At 36.6% G+C, this 25662-nt stretch overlaps 2 protein-coding genes, 1 long non-coding RNA gene and 2 other non-coding genes across 7 annotated transcripts; 2 read left to right on the forward strand and 3 right to left on the reverse strand.

Moving 5' to 3' along the window:
- Positions 1–1180: 1180 nt before the first annotated feature.
- On the reverse strand, positions 1181–3554 carry LOC103911809 (E3 ubiquitin-protein ligase RBBP6-like). Of its 2 annotated transcripts, XM_087273431.1 has the most exons (7): positions 3249–3554; positions 2948–3047; positions 2769–2844; positions 2398–2486; positions 2225–2321; positions 1982–2121; positions 1181–1886 (listed from the first exon to the last, which is right to left on the reverse strand). In XM_087273431.1, the coding sequence occupies exons 1-7, from the start codon at positions 3406–3408 to the stop codon at positions 1715–1717; spliced, it is 834 nt and encodes a 277-aa protein (XP_087129557.1). In that variant the 5' UTR covers positions 3409–3554; the 3' UTR covers positions 1181–1714. The 2 variants fall into 2 exon arrangements, with proteins under 2 accessions (XP_087129557.1, XP_087129558.1); XM_087273432.1 differs by lacking the exon at positions 2225–2321.
- Positions 3555–4450: 896 nt separating this feature from the next.
- On the reverse strand, positions 4451–4748 carry LOC147834738 (signal recognition particle RNA). Its single transcript, XR_015503138.1, has one exon.
- Positions 4749–7024: 2276 nt separating this feature from the next.
- On the forward strand, positions 7025–7322 carry LOC147834739 (signal recognition particle RNA). The gene has a single exon (XR_015503149.1).
- A 7956-nt stretch (positions 7323–15278) lies between these two features.
- Positions 15279–17193, reverse strand: LOC110439266 (E3 ubiquitin-protein ligase RBBP6-like). 2 transcript variants are annotated; one of them, XM_087273398.1, is made up of 7 exons: positions 16888–17193; positions 16587–16686; positions 16403–16478; positions 16063–16151; positions 15890–15986; positions 15647–15786; positions 15279–15551 (listed from the first exon to the last, which is right to left on the reverse strand). In XM_087273398.1, exons 1-7 carry the CDS (start codon positions 17045–17047, stop codon positions 15377–15379), a joined length of 837 nt encoding a protein of 278 aa, XP_087129524.1. In that variant the 5' UTR covers positions 17048–17193; the 3' UTR covers positions 15279–15376. The 2 variants fall into 2 exon arrangements, with proteins under 2 accessions (XP_087129524.1, XP_087129525.1); XM_087273399.1 differs by lacking the exon at positions 15890–15986.
- A 6012-nt stretch (positions 17194–23205) lies between these two features.
- On the forward strand, positions 23206–24895 carry LOC110439279 (uncharacterized). The gene is made up of 2 exons (XR_015502413.1): positions 23206–23390; positions 24503–24895. It is a non-coding gene; the product is annotated as an uncharacterized LOC110439279 (long non-coding RNA).
- The last annotated feature ends 767 nt before the right edge of the window (positions 24896–25662 follow it).

The raw sequence follows: 25662 nt of genomic DNA on the forward strand, positions 1-25662 counted from the left end.
AGCCATGAACACAATGAAAGGGTGGTAAATTTGCTCAGAGTGTATTGTTGAGTTTTTAAAAAATTCAAAAAGTATTTTCCCAAAATATGTGTCAACAAGACTTGTCACCAAAAATCATCCCATTTGCTGAACCACAGAGAAAGTTGTTGGTAAATTAAGCCTCAAAATCAGCCCAGAGTGGACCAAAACTTCACCAACAGCACAGAAGGGTTAAACACCCCCAAATCCTTGATGGGATGGTTCTAAGAGGCAGTGCTCACTTCTGGACAGAGGGGCAAGTGTACCAAGTAGCAAGTGGAGATGTTTTGAACCTTCAGCTGACAGCCAGTGTAAGTGGAGAGGTAAAGGCTGATTTATACTTCTGCGTCAAACGCCGGCGTATGCTACGGCGCTCACGCATAGCCCTTGGCGTGGCCATGGCCGTCGGCGTCGCTTCAAAAATTGTAGAGCGCAAGCTCTGTGATTGGTCGGCTTGGTAGCGCTGACGAGTCTGGGCGGGACCGAGAGCCGCGCGAATGGCGCGAGCGATTGTCTACAAGTGTGGAGTCCCGTGAAGGAGCTTCGGATGGAAAGTTTTGTTTTGTGTTTACCTCATAGTTAAAGTTGTTGCACGTCCGCCGGTTCCTGCCTCAAAATGAGCGAGTTTGAGCCACTTGTACATCCCGGAAGTGTTTAGGAAAAGCATAAAAGTAGCGAAGAAACTCAACACAGAGGAACATTTACACCTCACTGCCAACTAGCGTTTCGGAAGTGTTAATGCAGACCAACAGAGACAGCGCGCAGAAGTATAAATCAGGCTTAAGAGAGGTGTGACGTGGGCTCTATTGGGATCATTGAAGACCAGATGAGCTGCAACATTTTGTTTGGCCAGGATTGATTAGATGAGCATGTCATCGGTGTAAACCAGAGATGCCCAAACTAGAGCCCGTGGGCCAAAGTGGATCCACGGTAACCTTTGATTTGGCCCTCCATCCCATCTGAGAAGAGAGGGAGAATGATGGGGAGTTTTGGGGGAAAGTCTTTAACAGAGATTGTCATTTCTAATACAACATAACTTTATTTTTTAACTGTTGAGATACAAAAATAAACAAACTGAAATTAAACGTTTCAATGAAATGTTGTGAATGAATCAAATAAAATAATAGTCACTTGAAGGAGAGCAGACATTACAGAAGACATCAGCAAGCGAAGGCAAAGTGTATTTTTAGTGTTATAAATGGGATTGTTCATGTTTTATTGTAAGACTTTCATTCATTATAAAATGTATAATTATTAATACAATTAAAGAATTTGAAATGTTGTAAATTACAGTATTCAGTGAATCATGTAAATTATATAATGATTAATAATAATAAACTAGGAAATTACATTGACAATTTTACAGTTTGGTAGATTTACCTCCAGCCCACCACCCTCAGACGAGTTTAGTTTTTGGCCTTTCATAAGAAAAAGTTTCCCTGAAGCACCTCTGAAATAAACTTTAACTAAAAGTTTTAGATTCTGAGCAGGACAGCACACTGGTTCTCCCGCAGCATGTTTGTTCATCATTTCTATCTTAATGTGTTGATCATTTTCTTTTGTGTTTCTGTATTGTGTGAAGGTCAACCAGTCCATGGTTTATGCTGCTAAAATCTTTATTCAGTTTTATTCATAAACTATGTACAATATATACACTGTGCTCACGTCGGCTCCAGGTCTCTTGGGTGAAGGTCTCTCAGTGACGTGGTCTCTTCTGGTCGTTGTGCGTCTCTGGTGGAGATGGGGAGCGGGAACGTTTCCCTCCAGCGTCCTGGACTGAAGATGCTGCACCAGCTGAGGAAGAGGAGGGCAGCGGCTTGGTCTGGCAGAAGGACGGCCTCTTTTTCTTCTCAGCAGCATAGGCCTCACTGAACAGATCGAGCGCAAACACACACAAGCAGACATAATGTGAGATTTTCACAAACACAAAAACATGCTGCAATGCCAAGTACAGTTTACTCACGCGTCTATGATGGGAATGACGTATTTGCCGCTGCCGTCCATCATGACTCCCTTTCGGTTTGGGTCGTCCACCTCCAACAGGAAGCTGCGGGGAATCCCTGTGCTCCTCCTGATGCGCTTATGCGAAGCAGAGCTGCTACCCTGTGAATTCATGAGTGACAGTCAAACGACAGAGCAAACAATCTGACTGATGGAGACAAGAGCTCATGTTCACAGCAACCATAAGCTTAGAAAACCCAGTTACCCCTTTAGAGGGGCAGTGCCTAATGTGGTGTCCTGGGATCCCACAGTGAAAGCAGACATAGTTGGGTGGAAGAAGCCCAAGCAGTGTCATGGACTCACTGATGAACATCAGAACCATGAGAATCAGCTCTAACATTTCTCACAAACCAAACCTGTCAGTGTCTGAACGCTCACCTGCTGGAGTAGTAGCACAGACTGGACTGGTACATCACCGCTTTTAGCTTGTCCTCCTCTGATGCCTTTGCCTCAGCCAGATTCTCAGTCTGTTTCACAGGCATTTGCACATTAGAATTTTATTTCACTGATTTGCTCAAGAGCTCAGATAAACACCCTCAAATCTCCCTAAAAAGCTCTGTGTGTGTGTGTGTGTGTGTGTGTGTGTGTGTGTGTGTGTGTGCATGTGTTTGTGTGTGTGTGTGTGTGTGTGGGTGTTTTACACTGTGTATTGATATTCTGCACTACATGTCATTATGACGCCTCAAATGCAAACACTGCAGTTCAATACAGAGCAGCACAGTGGGGTGAATTAATCATTTGTTCAATACCTTCAACAGCTGCTCCAGTGAGAGGAGTGAAGAATCACCTGTTTGAGAAGATTTGGCTGATAATCCAGCTTGATGTCTGCAAAACAAAGGAGCTTGTGTGACTAAAACACCACAGACAGACTCAAACTCTTGATATAACATCTATCAGAGGATGATTGCGCTCATTTCACATGACTTACCCAACAAATCTTCTGTTTGATGACTTCAGTCCAGCTGCAGGGACCCGTCTGATGATGACCGACGTGTTTTTGGGGATGAGAGCATCATCATCTGTGTATTCTGACAGCAAAATAAAGTTTGAATATAGTAATAATCATTTACCATGGTATACTTTGAGTGCCATTAGCATTTTAAAACACTCAGAACATCACTATATGTCACCATCAGAGTCAGAATAATAAATCACAGCTTCTACAAGTCTGTCTAATAACACATCTAATGTTAGTGTAGTATAGTTTAAGTGGCTTTTCCTCATCTCACCTTCATCAGTTTGGGCTTTGCTGATCTTTAGCTGGCAGAACTTCAGCCTCTCGCGCCTCATGATCTGCCGCTTCAGCTCTCCCACAGTGATGTTGAGGCCCTCAAACTGGAGCGAGTCGTAGGTGAGTCGACTCTGAAACCTGTAATGAACACAAGACATACTGAACACAAAACACAGTGTGATAACAAGGGTCAAACCTGAATGAAGGGAGCAGCAGGCGATCAATCGATGTATCCAACAATCAATAATATCAATAATCTGGGAATCAGTTGCCACGAAGGACGCCGAGATCAGATGCCAATGACAGAGCGAAGTTCAAAACAACACAAAGAGAACCGTTGCCATGGATGCTGACGATCACGTGAAGAGTCGCTGAAAACTTCCGCGTTATATTCTCATAAATAATATTGAAATCATTACTATGATAACAATTAAATAAACTGCAGAAGTTAGACATCTCTGAATAATACACAGCTGCGTTTCCTTACACGAATGATTCTGGCCTTTGTAAAGAATCGAGCGAGTCAATGAATCAGTGATTCGTGGCTGTATGAATCACTCAAAGCTTCACTCGAATAAAGCGGTCTCTTGCTGCCACCTATTGGCGATTTGTTTTTTCGTTTTTAAAGTAATTTAACACTTTTTTTTAAAGGCACCTTCAAATTTATTTTCTACAAGTTTATATCCGTGTGTTAAAAATGATTTAAAACTCTCTAATCTCATAATTTCCTGATGCGTTTATAATGTAAATCCATTCATGTTTGCCTTAGATCTTCATTATGTGTTAAAATCAATAAAATATTAAAGTTGCCTCATCCAAATCCAAAGTTAATTAAAAGCTTTATTATACAGCAATGTGTGTGTGTGTGTGTGTGTGTGTGTGTGTGTGTGTGTGTGTGTGTGTGTGTGTGTGTGTGTGTGTGTGTGTGTGTGTGTGTGTGTGTGTGTGTGTGTGTGTGTGTGTGATTGTGGCAGTGGATTAAAGTGAATGTAGAAGTGATTAGAAGTGTGTGATATTTATTGTCTCTGATAATCAAAAGAACATTTTAAGAGTCCAAAAGATTTACTGCCTGATTAAGCCTGTTATAATGCAATTATGATGACCCTATAAATCTAGAATGGTCAGAACAATGAAAAATTAGGGAAAGAGATTCATTAGTATTTCTCCTCTTTTTTTTGTATGTGTAAGTGCTCCTGGAAGAAAAGTCTGCGTCTCTCTGTGTCACTCAGGCTGCACTGCAGTGTCTATTCTCAGGTGTGATCCCACTACTGATCAGCACGGGGGATTTGACCTGCTCCGTCTCCGACCTGGGCCGGTTCACCCCTCATTACACAACCTGGTGGTCCCAAGCTCCCCCAGGAGCACCATATCGATACCGAACTTAGTGTGGACACCTGATCAACATAGTCCACTGCAGTCCAGAAGCCCTGAGCTCAAGCGATTCGCAGCCTCAGCCTCCCAGTAGCTTGGATTACAGGCGCGCGCCACTAAACCCGGCAAGAGCTGAGAGAATCAGAGCTGTGGAGAATCTGATCATCACAGCGACCTCAAGTGGAGGAAATGATGAATGATGAAGTTATGTTGACTTTTTATTGGTCTTATGGCACTGTTTGGATAAAAATAAACAGCAGTACGGTCCCAAATAAAATATAGTTATTTAAACTAAATACTTTAGTATTTTAGAACCACATAGTAAAGTTTATTGTACTGAATAGTATAATCACAATGTTGTGCTATTTAAAGGCAACTGTGGTGCAGAGTCGGGTTGGAAGAAACTTCAAGCATTTCTGTTTTCGTGAGGTTAAGCTGAAGATGATGATCTTTCATCCAGTGTGAAATGTCCGACAGGCAGGCTGAGATGCGAGCTGGAACCGAGGGATCATCAGGGTGAAAAGAGAGGTATAGTTGGGTATCATCAGCATAGCAGTGGTAGGAGAATCCATGTTTCTGAATGACTGGTCCTAGAGATGTCGTGTAGATGGAGAAGAGAAGTGGCCCAAGAACAGAGCCTTGAGGTACCCCAGTGTTTAGATGCTGTAGGTTGGACACCTTTCCCCTCCAAGACACCCTGAATGATCTGTCAGAGAGGTAAGATCTGAACCATTGAATAACAGTGCCTGCAACGCCCAGTGACTCATATATATTATATATATAATGATTAATACATATAGAAACAATATTTTCATAACTAAATTATTTATGATTTGCCGTTTAACAGCAAAACATCTCGTCAAATAGGCCACAGTTCATCAGGAAATGAAAATCTTTTAAATGACAACAGAAAAGCAGTTCAGCGACTAACATTCACTCATTCAGTGAGTATCTCATTTATTCATTCATTCACTAATTGAATCAACACTTTTTCAATCACTTAATATGGTGTCAGATGCAGATGTGGCCTCTAGTGTAATCCACAGTTCATATATTGCACAATGACGCTAAAGGCCACCATATTATAAAATACTGCAGGTTGTTGGTTGCAGATTAATAATCACAAACATAATTTTTTAATCATAAAACAGCTAAAAACATATTTAGTGTCAGAGAGGACAAAGTGGTTTCAGTTTACCTTTTATCTTTAATATTAAACAGCTTTTTAGTCTTTAGATCAGATTAAATAACTTGTGGTACTTGTATAAACAATGTTCAGCTCAGGATCAGTAATTCAGCATGATGTGCTGCTAAAGCTGAAACAGTCTATCAATTTATGCCACAGATTGTGTGAGATTCTGTCGAGTCTTATAGATGTTAAAAACACTGATGGAGGTCAAAACCGCATCTGACACCACAGTTAGTAGATGAGTAAGAGTAAACTGAATAATAAATATGTAACTCAGTTAATGATATTATTCACTGCATGAATGAATGTTAGATGAGGAACTGGTATTTAAGTGGAAAATTAAAACATTACAGCTTTACTTTTTCAGAGGTTCACTGTTTGCACAATCTTAAATGGATAGTTCACCGCATAAATATGATTGTGCCGATTATGAATTAACATTTTTGGGTCAATTATCCCTTAGCTCACATAAATTATCCCAGAGCATTATTTCAGCATCAATGATCATTCACAATAGTCACATCACAAGAAATACAAGGTTGAGTCTGGATTATAATTTAGCATTTGCGTGTGTTTCTGAGGCCTGCGACTGTAAAAGCTTTAGGTCTAATAAATTGCATAATTTGTCATTTTAATTGCAAATCATTTTATTTAATTAAAAAAAATGAAGACAATAGCAGTATTATTTTACATTTGATTATTACATTACTGTACCTGAATACTGTTAGACTCGTTAAAAAACAACAAAGCTCTGTTCATTTTATTTCAACATTTTATATTGTATTTATCTCTGCTCGTAGATTGTTTGTAATGTTTTATGCAGATGCACACCTAATATAAACAAATAACCCATTCTGTAATATGTTTTTTACAGCTATATGTATTATGATACAATAAACCACTTTTACTGTAGTAAAAAAACTAAAGTATACTACAATATTTAATACATTTTATTAGTTGATACAGAAAACAGAATGTTGTGGCACTCATAAAATGAGTTGTAAAGGCTAATAAATATGGTATAATAATCTTTAGTTCAAAAATACTATGTTGATACTAATTACTGTAATTTTTTTATTTGTGATCATACTGCTATTTATTATTAACTAATGTCATAAGGCTATGAAGACAGTTTTTATTCATCATTCAGTTTTCCTCCACTAGAGGTCGCTGTGAGGATCAGTTTCTCCACAGCTCTGATTCTCTCAGCTCTCGCCGGGTTCAGTGGCGCGCGCCTGTAATCCAAGCAACAGGGAGGCTGAGGCTGCGGATCGCTTGAGCTCAGGGCTTCTGGGCTGCAGTGGACTATGTTGATCGGGTGTCTGCGCTAAGTTCGGTATCGATATGGTTCTCCTGGGGGAGCTCGGGACCACCAGGTCGTTTAAGGAGGGGTGAACCGGCCCAGGTCGGAGACGGAGCAGGTCAAATCCCCCGTGCTGATCAGTAGTGGGATCGCGCCTGTGAATAGACACTGCAGTGCAGCCTGAGCGACACAGAGAGACGCAGACTTTTACACTAGTTGTTTTTACTCTGATATATCTTTCTAACAGTAAAAAAAGAAGCAATAAAGGTTTTGAGATGAATGACATGGCTGTGTGTTAATAATTAGAAATAACTAAAAGTTTAGTTTTTTCGAGTGATGGGTTGCAGCTGGAAGGGCATCTGCTAAAAACGTGCTGGATAAGTTGGGGGTTCATTCCGCTGTGGTGAACCAACGGGACTAAGCTGAAAAGAAAATGAATAAAAGTTTATTTGTAGACTAGACATTTTATTTGTAAACAGAAATACACAAATTATCTCAATTTCATGAGTGTATTTTGAAAAGATGATGTTTTAGACAGAAATATGTTTTGCTGTGGTTACTAACTCATAAGTGTGGTCTATCAATATCGGGTGGTATTTAAAACAATTATAGAAGAATTTCACTTTAGTTCTCTCCGTGTTGGTGTGGGTTTTCACTGGTTGGTCTGGTTTACCCCACAAGTCCAAAGACATGCGGTATAGGTGAATTGGGTAAGCTAAATTGTCTGTAGTGTATGGGTGTTTTCCAGTAATGGGTTGCAACATGGGAGGGCATCCTCTGCGTAAAACTTATGCTGGCTAAGTTGGCGGTTCATTCCGCTGTGGTGACACCCGATTAATAAAGGGACTAAGCCGAAATGAAAATGAATGACTGAATGAATTTCACTTTAAACATAATTTACACATTGTTACTTTGAACCCATCATCTGATATTTGGCAGCTCCATCAAGGGTTCTGCATTGTGTTTTCTTTTTATTGTGGGAATAACCAGACAGGTATCAGCAGTTGTGACGGCTCTTTAATCACTCCTGATGTAAACAAAAGCACAGATTTTACAGTGTGTCTTCGCCCTCATCACTTTTACATGCTTCAATCAGACAAATATAAATCAAAACCTCAATTAAAATGAAAACACAAAAATAACGAACTATGTGAAATATGTGAAAAAGAAAGTTATACACAATATTGAAACATAAAAACTGGCTTCAAAAGTCAAGTAAATATGATTTAAGATTAATTAGAGCTGCAGACACCCACCTCTCCCATGTGCAGTCAGTACAGAAAAGGAGGAGGCGGGTGCAGAACAGGAAATTAAAAAACTTAAGCTTTCTCAGAAATTTAAAGGAGCAGGTATACTTAATAAACACTTCAGGTAAAACACACATTTTGTGTAATTCTATAAATAAAGTGAACTATTATTTCTATATCTGTTACACAGGCCTGGTTTGGCTAATCGGGAGCACCGGGAAAGTTTTTTGGCCGCGAGGGCCGGTGTCCCTAGCTGCTTGCACTCTCAGCAGTCGCACTTTTTTCATTTATTTATTTGACCATAGCCTCACTCTTTTTATTTATTTTCTCGCAGGCAATCCGATGATTCACTACATTACAGTTTTTCTCGATTACTTGGATGTAGTTGTCAACTGAAACTCCACATTTTCAAAACAGTAGACACACAGGCCTAAACAGCGGCACTCATGGTCAAAATGACACATTTTGCTTGCAAAAGGCACATATCGTGTCAAAACATTTAACATATGCAACAAAAGCTAGTTTTACCTTCAAACTACACAACTTGCAAACAAGTATATGAGCTCTTTCAATTAATCATTACACAATAGACAACAAAATACAAAATACAGAACTCAAAATGCACCACCATTGCTTGCCATTGTAGCTTATAGCCAATGGCATTTGTTGTCTCTATTTGGGCTGTCAAATTCGCCTTTTTGCAAAGAATTGGATCAAGAATAAGAAATGCTTTGATTGAATATATATTGAATTCATGACATTTTTTAAACTGTGGCTGAAAACTGAAATACTGTATATAAAAAAAAGACAAAAGTAATAAAATACTGTAAATATTAGAGAAAACACATGTAAACTAATGTACAGTCAAATCTATTGGGAGTATAGGACATAGCCATATTGACCTCCTCCATCAATGCTGGCACAGAACAACACAGACCTTCCACCAGTTATATAAGGTTTGCAGAATGATGGCTAATTGAAGATTTGTGTGAAGGAGTGTCAAACCGCTGCTTCAGTGATTTCATACTGATGTTGGTAGTTTTTAATAGTTAGGAATAGATGGATTCTGTTTGGTTACCAAAACTAAAACAACGGAGTTTGGACTGCTTGAATGACATCCGTGTTAACTGTTTGGAAAAATGGTGAGGAAAATGTGTCAACCCAATGAGAAAGGGTTTACACATTTGCAAGACCGGTCCTCTGCTCTGCTGGGATAGTGATAATGAAAATGAAGAGGAACCTAGTTTCTTTAACCAGGTCAAAGCAAACTAGAAAAACTGTAAAACGCATGTGTGTGTGTGTCTGTGTGCGCACAGGAACTTTGTAATGACATTGTGTGTGACTCATCATTGCAGAAAGGCTTGAATTAACTCCACATTATAAAGTAATTCAAATACATATGAAAAGTGCTTGGCTACCGTTCTTTTACAGTATTTTTCAATCATTTTGCCACAAATTTCAGAACCCTGATGTCAATTTTCAAAACTCTAGACACAAAACTCTGAACAGTCACTAACACAGACTCTCCAGTGTTCAAAACTCTGCATGCTGCATTCATTTCCTTAAGGAAGTCTTGCATTAGCAGGATCATTGGTTCACATAATCCTATTATCATACAAATACTACAGGAACACAACTTTAGATCACCAGCACACAAAATGCACATTGTTTCAATAAACAATCATTAACAATCATTAAATATTGTTGTTTAAAATATATGATACAGGTTTCATGATGGTTTATGCATAAGTGTAGAGGGAACGGTGCAGACAGTGGATATACTGATCTAGTTTTATTCATTCCATCATAATGTAGGTTTACTGTAATGTTTTCCTCACTGCACATCCCCATATAGAAAGCTGATATATGGCAACATGTGCAAATTACATTATTATAAAATGTCATAATATAGGTAAAATTATAGGTAAAATATTTTTAGGGGTAAAATATATAACATAATAGATCATATATATATATATATATATATATACACACGTAACATACATGTTTATATTTGTAATTCTAATAGTCACAGTTTTTCTCGATTGCTTGGATGCAGTTGTCAACTGAAACTCCACCTTTTCTAAACAGTAGACACACAGGCCTAAACAGCAGCACTCATGGTCAAAATGACACATTTTGCTTGCAAAAGGCACATATCGTGTCAAAACATTTAAAATATGAAACAAAAGCTAGTTTTACCTTCAAACAACACAACTTGCAAACAGATATATGAGCTCTTTGAATTAATCATTACACAATGGACAACAAAATACAAAATATAGAAGTCAGTGCACCACCATTGCTTGTCATTGTAGCCTATTGCCAATGCCATTTGTTGTCTTTCTATTTGGGCCGTCAAGTTTGCCTTTTTGCAAAGAATTGGATCCAGATTAAGAAATGCTTTGATTAAATTTATATTGAATTCATGACAATTTTCAAACTGTGGCTAAAAACTAAAATACCGTAAAAACAGACAAAAATAATAAAATTCTGTAAATATTAAACACATTTAAACCAATGTACAGTCAAATCTTTTGGGAGTATAGGACATAGCCACTATTGACCTCCTCCATCCATGCTGGCACAGAACAACACAGACCTTCCACCATTTATATAAGGTTTGCAGACTGATTGCTAATTGAAGACTTGAGTGTAGGAGTTTCAAATCGCTGCTTCAGTGAATTCAAACTGATCTTGGTAGTGTCTAATGGTTAGGAATAGATGGTCTCTGTTTGGTTACCATAGCTAAAACAATGGAGTTTGGACTGCTTGAATGACATCTGTGTTAACTGTTTTGAAAAATGCTAAGGAAAATGTGTCAACCCAATGAGAAAAGGTTTACAAATTTGCAAGACCTGTCTTCTGCTCTGCTGGGATAGTGAAAATGAAAATGAAGTGGAACCTAGTTTCTTTAACCAGGTCAAAGCAAACAAGAAAAACTGTAAAAAATGGCAATATTTTGACATGTATGACATTTTATATATGTAAAATTCTTATGAACTATTATGTCACATATGTAATTTGCATATATTTCTATATATCAGATTTCTATTTTAGGATCTGGGTTTCCATCTTTCTGGTCTTGTGGGTTTGGTTCTCCTCTACATCACAGTGGTGTTTTCATAAGTCAAAAATCTTGGAAAGAACCTTCTGTCAATGTGAATCCAGGCCTGATATTGCTGTGATTGGGCTTTCTCACATACATACAGTAATGTCAGATATAAAAACATTGTCTGTAAAAGTGGTACATGGAACAAAGTAACCATAAATATAAAAAATTAAGGATGAATAAAGATGTCATCTATAGATAATGTAGTTCAGTTGGGTCATCTTCTGTGGTAACTGATGTCATTTGATCTATCCTGGTTATTTCATCATCTAAACATGTAATATTGTACAAAAGTTTCCATAAATCCAGAGTAATGCAACAGTTAATTATTATTTTGAGTGCTTGTATCAGTTGATAATAACATCACGTGAAGTAAATGAATACATGGTTATTTCAATTGTAATGTTTGAGTTGCATTTTGAAATGGGATCAATTTGAAGTTTAATTGTGTTATATTGAAAAGGTGATCTGAGTTCAATGAACAAAGTATTTTTGACTTGTGTGTGTTTTATCCAAGCATTTGAAAAAAGAGTTAAGGGTTTTGCAAAAAAATGTGCAATTTTAGCAATGGTTGTGAATTTTGTATCTAGAGTTTTGAAAATTGACACCAGGGCCCGATTTTTCAAAAGTAATCCACTAGGATTTTGGATAAGGGATTGGATCAAATCTTGAAAATGGGTTTATCAAAAGAAAAAAACGGATTACCTAATCGGATTAGATCACGTAATCTAATCTTGGTTTTGATCCGGATCAAACCTTTAGTTTGGGTTTTTCAGACCTTTTTTGTAGGATCTGGATCACTTTGATCCAAAAAACCTGGATTAAACTGATTCCACCAGAAAGGTGGATTTAGCGTGGATTTCATGCCTAAAATGTAATGAAAACTTAAAAAATGTATAAAATAATACTATTTTTGGATCATGCAGTATCTTACGATATATACTATTTATTCATAAGGTTTTAATTTTATTTGTTCATCCGTCAGGCTATAGTGATTATTGGCTTTAATGTATTTAGCCTTTCAGTATAGGCCTCCAGCAACGTAGAAAGAGTTTGGCCTCATAAAATAATCCCCCAAACAGCTGTGAAAATTGACCAAAAACAATCAATTTTATTTTGTCACTAATTGATATATATATTCATCACAATGAAAAATATTTTTCATTTTAGAATATTTATTAGTGATGCATGCAATGATTACAGAATAAACAAAAAATGCAAAGAATGGCAATGACTGATTTTTGAAATCTCTTTCAACAATTGCAAAAAGAGACTGAAAGGGCAGAAGCACAGCTTCGTCTGGCGGGGGAACAACTGACTCTGACCAAACTGCAGCAAACCAAGGCCACACTTGAGATCCGCCTCCTAAAGGCTACGCTCAGACAAGCTGCTCTCTCCACATCAGATGAGGAAGTCTGAGATTATTGTGGAGTTTTTGACATTAAGTCTTTTTTTTTATTTACATCTATATTTGAAACTTATTATAAATATCCTCAATGTACAGTGTTTGTGGTGTAGGTCTCAGATGAGCGGACTGCTGGAAGAGGATGGGGTGGGCTTTTTCTTGTTTTATTATTTATTATTATTATTAATTTAATATTTATTAAATTTTCTTAGTTTTCATTTTAAAAAAAATAAAGTTATATTGACCCCACGCTGGCTATTCTACTTGTCACTCTTTACATATCTATAGTTCTACATTGTGATTTCCTATCCTGTTTGAGCACTGGTAATCCAGATTTAGTGATCCTGAAAAGTTTCTATCCGGATCAGTTTGATCCAATTCGATGTTGCTCTGAAAAACTGGCTCAAAAAGTAAGCTGGATTACCTGATCACGGATCGCAAAAACAGAACTACTAAATCTGGATCAATTTGATCCGGATTAAACCTTTTGAAAAACCGGGCCCAGCAGCTGACCGTTACAGATACAGCATGCAGCACCGAGGACCGTCTATCTCTACAGCTTCAGACAGGGTTTTATGACAACCTTTGTAAATGTTTGCAATTAGGAATCCTTCTGCAGAAGACATGTCAGTGTTTGACGTAAACTGTTATTTTATGAAACATTTAATGTTGAGTGTTTATATGCATATTTTTATATATAATAAATGAATACACATTTAAATACATATGTTTGTGTGTTTTTGTTTCTCTGCTGAAGCACTGCAGTAAAAATTATCTTAGGGTCTCCTTTTGACCAGCAGCAACTCTGGTTAGTGGGTTCCCACTTAGGAAGAGGTCAAATTTCATTTTTACTGTTGATCATCAGTTGGCACCATTAAATCCTTTACATTGCCCCGTGCAAAAGCGTGTCTGACTTTTATATGGAGTTCTGTGGAGTAAAACTGCAATTTATAGAGTGCATGCATAAGTACACTTACTATGTTCTGACAGCTGAGGTGCCTATTTTGTATTTTCTCCTACACATCAATATATGTGTAAAAGTCTCTCTTACAACCTCACACACTCACTAAACACCAAATAAAAGCAAGAAATCAAGCTTTTTTGAACTGTAACTGATGATCACCAGTAAAAATCACAAATCTTACCTCTTCCCAACAGGAAAAACCACCAACAATCAAGAATGCATGATTATACGCTGTCATGACGTTGCATTTAAAAATAATGGAAATCATTTGGGCAAAAACAGCCATGAACACAATGAAAGGGTGATAAATTTGCTCAGAGTGTATTGTTGAGTTTTTAAAAAATTCTAAAAGTATTTTCCCAAAATATGTGTCAACAAGATTTGTCTCCAAAAATCATCCCATTTGCTGAACCACAGAGAAAGTTGTTGGTAAATTAAGCCTCAAAATCAGCCCAGAGTGGACCAAAACTTCACCAACAGCACAGAAGGGTTAAACACCCCCAAATCCTTGATGGCATGGTTCTAAGAGGCAGTGCTCACTTCTGGACAGAGGGGCAAGTGTAGCAAGTAGCAAGTGGAGATGTTTTGAACCTTCAGCTGACAGCCAGTGTAAGTGGAGAGGTAAGAGAGGTGTGACGTGGGCTCTCTTGGGATCATTGAAGACCAGATGAGCTGCAACATTTTGTTTGGCCAGGATTGATTAGATGAGCATGTCATCGGTGTAAACCAGAGATGCCCAAACTAGGGCCGTGGGCCAAAGCGGATCCACAGTAACCTTTGATTTGGCCCTTCATCCCATCTGAGAAGAGAGGGAGAATGATGGGGAGTTTTGGGGGAAAGTCTTTAACAGAGATTGTCATTTCTAATACAACATAACTTTATTTTTTAACTGTTGAGATACAAAAATAAACAAACTGAAATTAAACGTTTCAATGAAATGTTGTGAATGAATCAAATAAAATAATAGTCACTTGAAGGAGAGCAGACATTACAGAAGACATCAGCAAGCGAAGGCAAAGTGTATTTTAGTGTTATAAATGGGATTGTTCATGTTTTATTGTAAGACTTTCATTCATTATAAAATGTATAATTATTAATACAATTAAAGAATTTGAAATGTTGTAAATTACAGTATTCAGTGAATCATGTAAATTATATAATGAATAATAATAATAAATTAGGAAATTACATTGACAATTTTACAGTTTGGTAGATTTACCTCCAGCCCACCACCCTCAGACGAGTTTAGTTTTTGGCCTTTCATAAGAAAAAGTTTCCCTGAAGCACCTCTGAAATAAACTTTAACTAAAAGTTTTAGATTCTGAGCAGGACAGCACACTGGTTCTCCCGCAGCATGTTTGTTCATCATTTCTATCTTAATGTGTTGATCATTTTCTGTTGTGTTTCTGTATTGTGTGAAGGTCAACCAGTCCACAGTTTATGCTGCTATAATCTTTATTCAGTTTTATTCATAAACTATGTACAATATATACACTGTGCTCACGTCGGCTCCAGGTCTCTTGGGTGAAGGTCTCTCAGTGACGTGGTCTCTTCTGGTCTCCGTGCGTCTCTGGTGGAGATGGGGAGCGGGAACGTTTCCCTCTGGCGTCCTGGACTGAAGATGCTGCACCAGCTGAGGAAGAGGAGGACAGCGGCTTGGTCTGGCAGGAGAAGGACGGCCTCTTTTTCTTCTCAGCAGCATAGGCCTCACTGAACAGATCGAGCGCAAACACACACAAGCAGACATAATGTGAGATTTTCACAAACACTAAAACATGCTGCAATGCCAAGTACAGTTTACTCACGCGTCTATGATGGGAATGACGTATTTGCCGCTGCCGTCCATCATGACTCCCTTTCGGTTTGGGTCGTCCACCTCCAACAGGAAGCTGCGGGGAATCCCTGTGCTCCTCCGGATGCGCTTGTGCGGAGCAGAGCTGCTGCCCTGTGAATTCATGAGTGACAGTCAAACGACAGAGCAAACAACCTGACTGATGGAGACAAGAGCTCAAGTTCACAGCAACCATAAGCTTAGAAAACCCAGTTACCCCTTTAGAGGGGCAGTGCCTAATGTGGTGTCCTGGGATCCCACAGTGAAAGCAGACATAGTTGGGTGGAAGAAGCCCAAGCAGTGTCATGGCCTCACTGATAAACATCAGAACCATGAGAATCAGCTCTAACATTTCTCACAAACCAAACCTGTCAGTGTCTGAACGCTCACCTGCTGGAGTAGTAGCACAGACTGGACTGGTACATCACCGCTTTTAGCTTGTCCTCCTCTGATGCCTTTGCCTCAGCCAGATTCTCAGTCTGTTTCACAGGCATTTGCACATTAGAATTTAATTTCACTGATTTGCTCTAAATAAACACCCTCAAATCTCCCTAAGAAGCTGTGTGTTTGTGTGTGTGTGTGTGTGTGTGTGTGTGTTTGTGTGTATTGTTGTTTGCTAAACACTGTGTATTGATATTCTGCACTACATGTCATTATGACGCCTCAAATGCAAACACTGCAGTTCAATACAGAGCAGCACAGTGGGGTGAATTAATCATTTGTTCAATACCTTCAACAGCTGCTCCAGTGAGAGGAGTGAAGAATCACCTGTTTGAGAAGATTTAGCTGATGGTCCAGCTTGATGTCTGCAAAACAAAACAAAGGAGCTTGTGTGACTAAAACACCACAGACAGACTCAAACTCTTGATATAACATCTATCAGTGGACGATTGCGCTCATTTCACATGACTTACCCAACAAATCTTCTGTTGGAGGACTTCAGTCCAGCCGCAGGTACCCGTCTGATGATGACCGATGTGTTTTTGGGGATGAGAGCATCATCATCTGTGTATTCTGACAGCAAAATAAAGTTTGAATATAGTATTAATCATTTACCATGGTATACTTTGAGTGCCATTAGCATTTTAAAACACTCAAAACATCACTATATGTCACCATCAGAGTCATGATAACACATGTCAGCTTCTACAAGTCTGTCTGATAACACATCTAATGTTAGTGTAATATAGTTTAAGTGGCTTTTCCTCATCTCACCTTCATCAGTTTGGGCTTTGCTGATCTTCAGCTGGCAGAACTTCAGCCTCTCGCGCCTCATGATCTGCCGCTTCAGCTCTCCCACAGTGATGTTGAGGCCCTCAAACTGGAGCGAGTCGTAGGTGAGTCGACTCTGAAACCTGTAATGAACACAAGACATACTGAACACAAAACACAGTGTGATAACAAGGGTCAAACCTGAATGATGGGAGAAGCAGACGATCAATCGATGTATCCAACAATCAATAATATCAATAATCTGGGAATCAGTTGCCACGAAGGACGCCGAGATCAGATGCCAATGACAGAGTGGAGTTCAAAACAACACAAAAAGAACCGTTGCCATGGATGCTGACGATCACGTGACGAGGCGCTGAAAAACTTCCGCGTTATTTTCTCATTAATAATAGTGAAATCATTACTATGATAATAATAAAATAAACAGCAGAACAGTTGTACATCTCTGAATAATACACAGTGGCGTTTCCTTACACGAATAATTCAGGACTCTGTATAAAGTCGGGCGAGTCACTGAATCAGGGATTCGTGGCTGAATGAATCACTTAAAGCTTCACTCGATTAAAGAGGTCTCTTGCTGCCACCTATTGGCGATTTGTTTTTCCGTTTTAAAGTAATTTAACACTTTTTAAAAACACCTTTAAATGTATTTTCTACAAATGTTCATCTCTGTATGTTAAAATGATTTAAAACTCTCTAATCTCATCATTTCCTGATGCGTTTATAATGTAAATCCCTTCATGTTTGCCTTTGATCTTCATTATGTGTTAAAATCAATAAAATATCATCATTTATTTGTTTGCCCTTGATCTTCATTATGTGTTACAGTTTTTTTCCAATTGTTTTGCCACAAATTTCAGAACCCTGATGTCAATTAAAAAAACTCTAGACACAAAATCCTAAACAGTCACTACTTTTAACACTCTCCAGTGTTCTGCATACAGCATTCATTTCCTTAAAGAAGTCTTGCATTTGCAGGATCATTGATTCACATAATCCTTTTATAATACAAATACTACAGGAACACTACTTTAGATCACCAGCAGCACACAAGATGTACATCGCTTCAATAAACAATCATTAACAATCATTAAATATTGTTGTTTAAAATATATGATACAGGTTTCATTATGGTCTATAAGTGTAAAGGGAAACAGTGCAGACAGTGGATATACTGAACTAGTTTTATTCATTCCATCATAATGTAGGTTTACTGTTTTTTTTTCTCACTTCACGTCCCCATATAGAAAGCTGATAAATGACATGATATATGGTCCCATCTGCAAATTACATTATTATAAAATGTCATAATAGTCAATAATTTGTCAAAATAGTGAAAAAATCATTGTTTATATTTTTTTCAACCATATCATATATATATATATATATATATATATATATATATATATATATATATATATATATATATATATATATATATATATATATATATATATATTTTTTTTTTTTTGTAGGGGTAAAATATATAACATAATGGATCATATATATACGTAACATATATCTACATATTTGTAATTCTAATATTTTAACAAATGGCAATATTTTGACATGTATAACATATTTTATATATGTAAAATTCATATGAACTATTATGTCACATATGTAATTTGCATATATGTCTATATATCAGATTTCTATTTTGGGATTTTGTGTTACCATCAGTCTGGTCTTGTGGATTTGGTCACGGGTTCTCCTCTACATTTCAGTGGTGTTTTCATTACTCAGAAATCTTGGAAAGAACCTTCTGTCAATGTAAATCCAGGCCTGACATTGGTCTGCTGTGACTGGGCTTTCTTACAGTGATGTCAAATATATAAACATTGTCTGTAAAAGTGGTACACAGAACAAAGAAACCATAAATATGGACTAAGGATGAATAAAGAGGACATCTATAGATAATGTAGTTCAGTTGGGTCATCTTCTGTGGTAACTGATGTCATTTGATCTATCCTGATTATTTCATCATCTAAACATGTAATATTGTACAAAAGTTTTCATACATCCAGAGTAATGCAACAGTTAATTATTATTTTGAGTGCTTGTATCAGTTGATAATAACAACATGTTAATTAAATGAATACATGGTTATTTCAATTGTAATGTTTGAGTTGCATTTTGAAATGGGATCAATTTGAAGTTTAATTGTGTTATATTGAAAAGGTGATCTTAGTTCAATGAATAAAGTATGTTTGACTTGTGTGTGTTGTATCCAAGCAGTTGAAAAAAAAGAGTTAAAATTTTTGCAAAAATGTACAATTTTGGCAAAGGTTGTGAATTTTGTGTCTAGACTTTTGAAAATTGATACCAAAGTTCGGAAATTTGTGGCAAAACAATTGTAAAAACCTGTAATAAAAAAAGAGAAAGGATAAATCTTATAGATGATGAGCACAAATCTGAAAGCATCTGTGGATCTGTCACAATCCACTCATTTATTATCATTACTGTGGGTTTCTTCATCACAAAAATAAGCCCATGTAAGAATTGAAATATTACAAATATTTTTGATGTCTTTGACAATTCAAAACATGAGCTGACAACAGAGACTGTTGTTCTGTCTTTTCATCTAGCAGCAATAATGACGACTGGAAAACTTTGTTTAGAACGAAAATGAACTGTTTACTGAAGTTTTTGTATACTGAAGCAGGAGCAAAACTCCGAACACACACACTCTCTCACACTGAGTCAGTTGCCAATGGTTACAGGCGCGCTTTCAGTAGCGCTAAGCATCATAGGAAAACTGTTCTTAAAGCAAAACAGCATATATAAATGCCAAGGTAAATAAATTCACTTTATGACAATTAAACGATAAATGGAGCATTAATTAATCACTCTTGCAGCTACATATCAATTTAAGTCATAACAACTGTTGACCACAACCCAGCAGGTGGGAATGCGGGAAAAACCAATTCCTGCTGCATTTGCATCTGAGTCTGCTGAAACTCGGCTTCAACCACCCCAACTCACACATATGGTCATTTCAATGTTTGAATGTTCCAGATTAACCTAAGTGACTTTATCTATCATGTTTGATATCATTTGAAATGTCTCAGTGTGATTGGTACAATGGTCTCATTCTCTCAGAAATAGACATAATCAAAACAATAAATATATAACTTCAGGCATCTTTTGAACCACTGTGAAGGGTGTGACTTTTCCACAGGCAGCACTAAATGCAAGTGCCTTTTGTTATGCACACACCCCTGTCCTTGAGGGAATTCTTGGATTACTTGAGGTATGGTTTGAGAAAGGCTCAGCGCAATTCTGCTTACCCCGATCAGCCCGTAACATGGAGCTTATGCTCCATGTTATGTATATTTTAAAGTCAGGAATGCATCTTTTAATCTTGGATTTATCTTTGGTAACTTGATGTATTTATTGATCTTTTATGAATTGACTGATTGAATTGGCATAATACACATTTACCTGACTAATAAATTGTTATGTTTTGAATTATTCAAACAGTCCTCGTGTTATTATCACTGATAAATGTTGTTGTCCATAGCACTACAAGCCACTGTACAGGTTAGTAACGGACTAAAACATGTTAGACGGAGCAGTGTGGCACGCTATACAATGTTGCTAGAGATCCGACTAACATATTGGCATTAATTCAAGTATACTTAGACTGTAAAAGGCCAACTATGAGTTTTCTATTTAGAACAACAAAATATTGTTGAAACTAATCTAAATGTGGGTATTTAGGCCTTCATCTACAAGCTTATAATCCTGTGCGATTATTATTAAAATACTTTGTCTTGATTAAGTAGATAACAGATCTATGGGGACCACATAAAAAATCTCCTAAATTGAGTAAGTATAGGGTTCTGCCACTTTAGGAGAGTGGTTAATCGCCTCTGTTTAATGACCAAGACTGACGAGCTTGTATTAAGAGATTGTATACCCGGCCGGTGCAAGAATCGAGATGCTATAGGAATCTGAGTAAATGAGAATAAGGTATAATAACAAATCAAAAGAATATTCAATCATAATCTAAAATAATGTGAAAGGAAACAAAATAATCTTATCAATGTTTTATAATTGGAGTCAGATAAAACGAGGATAAATATATTAATATTCTAAACCACCTCATACTAAAATTGGAGTCAGATATGAGTTAAGTTTAATATAAATCAACATTGTGCACTGGAAAGACCGAACATGCAGTGAACCTTCATCCACCATTGGATACCGTCATTGGACCAACTGGGTGGACCCTACACCCATATACAAATAAATAAAACACCACAAGCAGATTTAAAACGTCAGAATCTGCAGAACAAGGATCAGCACTGACCTTTCCAAGAAGAAGAGCGACTGCAGCAGGCTTGAACTGAAAGGCTGATTCATATTATTGAGTGTTTCTAATTCAAAAACTCTTTTGTTTAGGGTTAGTGATTCAGATCTCATTTAATGTTTACAGAATAATGAAAAATGATTTACAGACCTAATTTGCATCAATGAATTAAAACAAAACAAGAAGACTGCAATGAATAATCCCTGATATAAGGATCATTTCTAATCATTTATCAGATTTACCATTGTTTTAATTATTACGAAAAATCTGTGAAATGCAAATTTTACTCATGCAAAAAAAATATTACAGACAATGGATTATCAAGTTATGAATTCCAATAGTGAAGGTGGCGAGGCAGTGGCGCAGTTTCTGTGTGGAGTTTGCATTTTCCCCCTGCCTGCACGTAGGTTTCCTCCGGGTGCTCCGGTTTCCCCCACAGTCCAAAGACATGCGGTACAGGTGAATAGGGTGGACTAAATTGTCCGTAGTGTATGAGTGTGTGTGTGTGTGTGTGCGGATGTTTCCCAAAGATGTGTTGCGGCTGGAAGGGCATCCGCTGCGTAAAAACTTGCTGGATAATAGTGAACTATAATGCTATTGTAAGTGAATGATTAGCACAGTTTATTAAAGCATTAGTTTTTTTTTTTGTTTTGTTTTGTTAACAAGAACCAGCATGTACAGTTTTCTTATACAATACAATACAATCACTTTACATTTCCTAACAAGAATGAAATAAGTGAAAAAACAAAGAAGAGAAAAAAAAACAAAAAATAAATAAAATAACAGAGGAGAGGGTACATAATTATCAAATTACATACAAATATGTTTCGCACATTTTATAATATTAGTTATTTACAAGAGTTAGTAATGCACTTTTTTTTTTTTACAGGAAATGCATATATACAAACATTTTATGTAAAAATGTTAAAGGAGGAGCATATATTAATTGTTTTAATTGCTTTTCTATTTTGAGACTTGGAAATCACTTTTATATACATTTGAATCTCTTTTTCTAACACCATGAAGAGAGGTTTGCTTTTGGAAAACTTGGATTTATGTATGTGAAATTTACATAATAATAAAATAAAATTTATAATAAAACCAGCATCTTTTAAAGAGCGATCCTTAACCTAAAAACCCAAAATCACATGTTTATAAGATAAGGAAAAGGTTTTTAAGATATTATGAGCAATAAAAGCTTCAACATTGATCCAAAATAGTCGAGTATATTGGCAAGACCAAAATAAATGTGAAATAGTTTCATTAAAGCTTTCGCAAAAACAGCATTCTAACTCAATATCAATTTAAAATTTTTGTAGAAATAATTTTGTGGGATAAACTCTATGAAGTAATTTAAATGATATTTCTTTAGCTTTATTTGTGATAAAAAAATGTTGAGGTAATGACCAAACTTGAGTCCAGTTTGAATTATTAAAGATATTGTTCCAGTAAAAAATAACATACGGTATAGACATATTTTCTTTTAAGATTAAAGATCTAATTTTGTGATTATTAGGCTTAAATCCAGAGAAACAGATAAACCCAACCGAGGTTTGTTCAGGTTTAGGAGGACAAACAGTAAGTGCTGATGTACATACACTGCCTTTATACAGCATATGTATGCCAGTGGGTATTGCCCCGGTTAGAATAGTAAATTCCTGTAATGTAACAGGAATTTTGTATCTTGCCATAAATTCTGTAAATGTAAACAAATTTCCGGCATTATCAAATAATTGGTTAACTAATAATAGTCCATTGTTAAACCAATTGTTAAAGAATAGTGACTTATTTCTATACATGATATTGGCATTATTCCAAATATGAAAACTATGTGGGGAGAAGTTGTGTTTATAAATAAGCCTCCATGTTGTAAGCACTTGTTGATGAAATTTAGAGAGTTTGATTGGGAGTTTTTCAATTTTGTAATGGGCTATATGCACGCATTACTTCCGCGTTTTGTCTAAGGCCGCGGTCCAGCTTCCGGTCTGGGTGATTTTAAGCGGAGGTAAACAGTATTATGGCAGAGTCGTCAATATTTACTCGCTGTTTGCGAGTAAATTATGGTCAACGATGTGCAAATGCTTGTCCGGATGTGCTCTACAACACCGCAGAGCAAAGCTTGAGAAGGGTTTCAAGTTGTATGCATCTTCCTACCTGTGCAATTATGAAGGTAAGTTCAGCTAGCCTGAAGGCTAACTTTAGCGTTAATACTCTTACGATCCGTCCATCTGCAGCTTTATCACGTAAGTAAAAATAATCATATGTGTATGTAATTCTGTCTCAAAGTGTCAGGTAAAAACAGGGCAGGAATAAGATCTCAGTTAGAGCTCATTACTACCGATAGATCTATGAAGAAATCGGAGTCTCCTCACCAGCTGAGAGTAGGACAGCATACATGAGAAGTTCTGTCCCATTCATACTTTTACTGTTCTAAAGTGACCACCACTGTTCAGTTCGGATAATTACAGAAACACAGATGCTGTCTTAGCTTGTAAGCATGATTATTGAGCAAGATATATTAGGAATAAAATAATACAATGCCGTTCCATCCACAACAGACAAATAGCACTGTGTCAATGCTGAGATTTATTGCTGAAACATTGGAGATGACAGATGCAGTGTAACAGTGTAGATAGCATGCTTTCTATTTAGTCGATAACACTGTAATTAAATGGGAGGGTGACCCAAAACAATAAGGTGTCATTAGTTAATTTCACATCATCAATTTGTCTATTTCAATATTTATTAGTTTTTTACATTAATGAACAAATGCTTATTCATTGTGCTTGTTAACTCACAATGTAATAGCTAATGTTAACAAGCATGACTTTGGATTTTTATTCATTAGTAAATTAGTTTAACAATGTTAACTATTAAATATTAAATAGTTATTTTAATAGTGAGCAAATACATTAATTAATGAAACCTTATTTTAAAGTGTGACTAAAGGGAGCTACTTTTAAATAATTTAAATTAATTATTTACTGTGTAGTTTAATCTGATGATATTGCTGCAGATGCCTTTAAAAAGAAGATATTTTGAAGAAAGCTGAAAACCTGTAACCATTGACTTCCATAGTATGAAAAAGAACTACTATGAATATCAGTGGTTGCAAGTTTCCAGCTTTCTTCAAAGTATTTTTGTTTATGTTAAACATCAGAAAGAAACTCAAACAGGTTTGGAACAAGTGAAGGATGAGGAAATAGAATTTTCAGTTTTGAGTGAACTGCCTTTAATGACTCTCTTTAAAAACCTATTAATATTCTTGTTTCTGTTTTCTAGGTAACATTATGAGATTCAGAGCTAGAAAATTTTATGTGTTACTTCATCCTGGAGCGGACATCCGTCAGAAGATCCATGCCATCGTCTGCTAGTTTATAGCTCCTGCTCTTGTGTGGCTGAGAGTGGGATATGCAAACATTTGGTTGCTTTGCTTTTCCAGACAGCCCATTACTCTGAAATGTGTAATGTGTGTTGTCACATGAACAATTGTTTGGAATGGATCAATTATGTGTTAAGTTCCATGAAACAGATGGGTGATTTATTTATTTATTTAATACGTATCAGCCCAAATACCTCTTTATGCACAAGTTACAGAAGAAGCACCTGATTCAAGAAAACAACTGATTCAATGTCATTTTTTCTGTTCATCTGAATAAAATATTTTTTTCAAAATGACAATTTTTATTTCAAATTACATACAGTGAATTATATTTTATATGTACAGTGAATAAAATAAAGGTCTTTATTCTGAATTAAAAAATTGCACTTAGAAAGTAGCTTAAGAAATGTTTATGTATATTAATGTTCATTTTTTTTTACTTCAAAGACAATGAAAACAAACTATTATTTGCCATAAAAGCTCCTTTCTTTAAATGTCTGCATCCGGTTGGCACTCGAGCCTCGATCAGTTTTCTAGACTGAAATTGTCAGCTACACTCTTGTTTTTTTTCTGTTTCTGTAAAATTCTCACGTTTAATATCAACAACCCACCTCTTCTGCACGACTTTGTCTTTTGGAAACGTGTGGAAACTAAGGTAAGAGTTCAATTTTTGACGCTGTGCATTGCTGAACACAGCAGTGGTATCTACAAGTACTGTTCTCACGTCTTTGAAATGACACTTTTAAACGTTTAGATGTCATATTTATGTAGCTGACATAAACATATATAAGTGGGCTATAATGGCATAAAACATTAAGACAACTGTCCAAAACATTACTCGTTTTTATCAGTAGCGCTCCTGTTGTAGCACTGTACTGTACGATCGGCGGAAGTAGGCTCGGGGTCTTAAATTTTACCGGAAATGCGTCACGCGCCGCCGTGCATAGAGCCCATTACACATTAATAGAAATTCTAAACCACCCATATGAGAGAAAATGAAACGGGGGATAATATTCCAGATAGAAGAACTATTTATAAGAAATTGTCTTATCCAATTAAT

The sequence above is a fragment of the Danio rerio genome, chromosome 11 (assembly GCF_052040795.2).
Source record: "Danio rerio strain M-AB ecotype USA chromosome 11, GRCz13ab, whole genome shotgun sequence".
In the NCBI taxonomy this organism is placed as follows: Eukaryota; Metazoa; Chordata; class Actinopteri; order Cypriniformes; family Danionidae; genus Danio; species Danio rerio.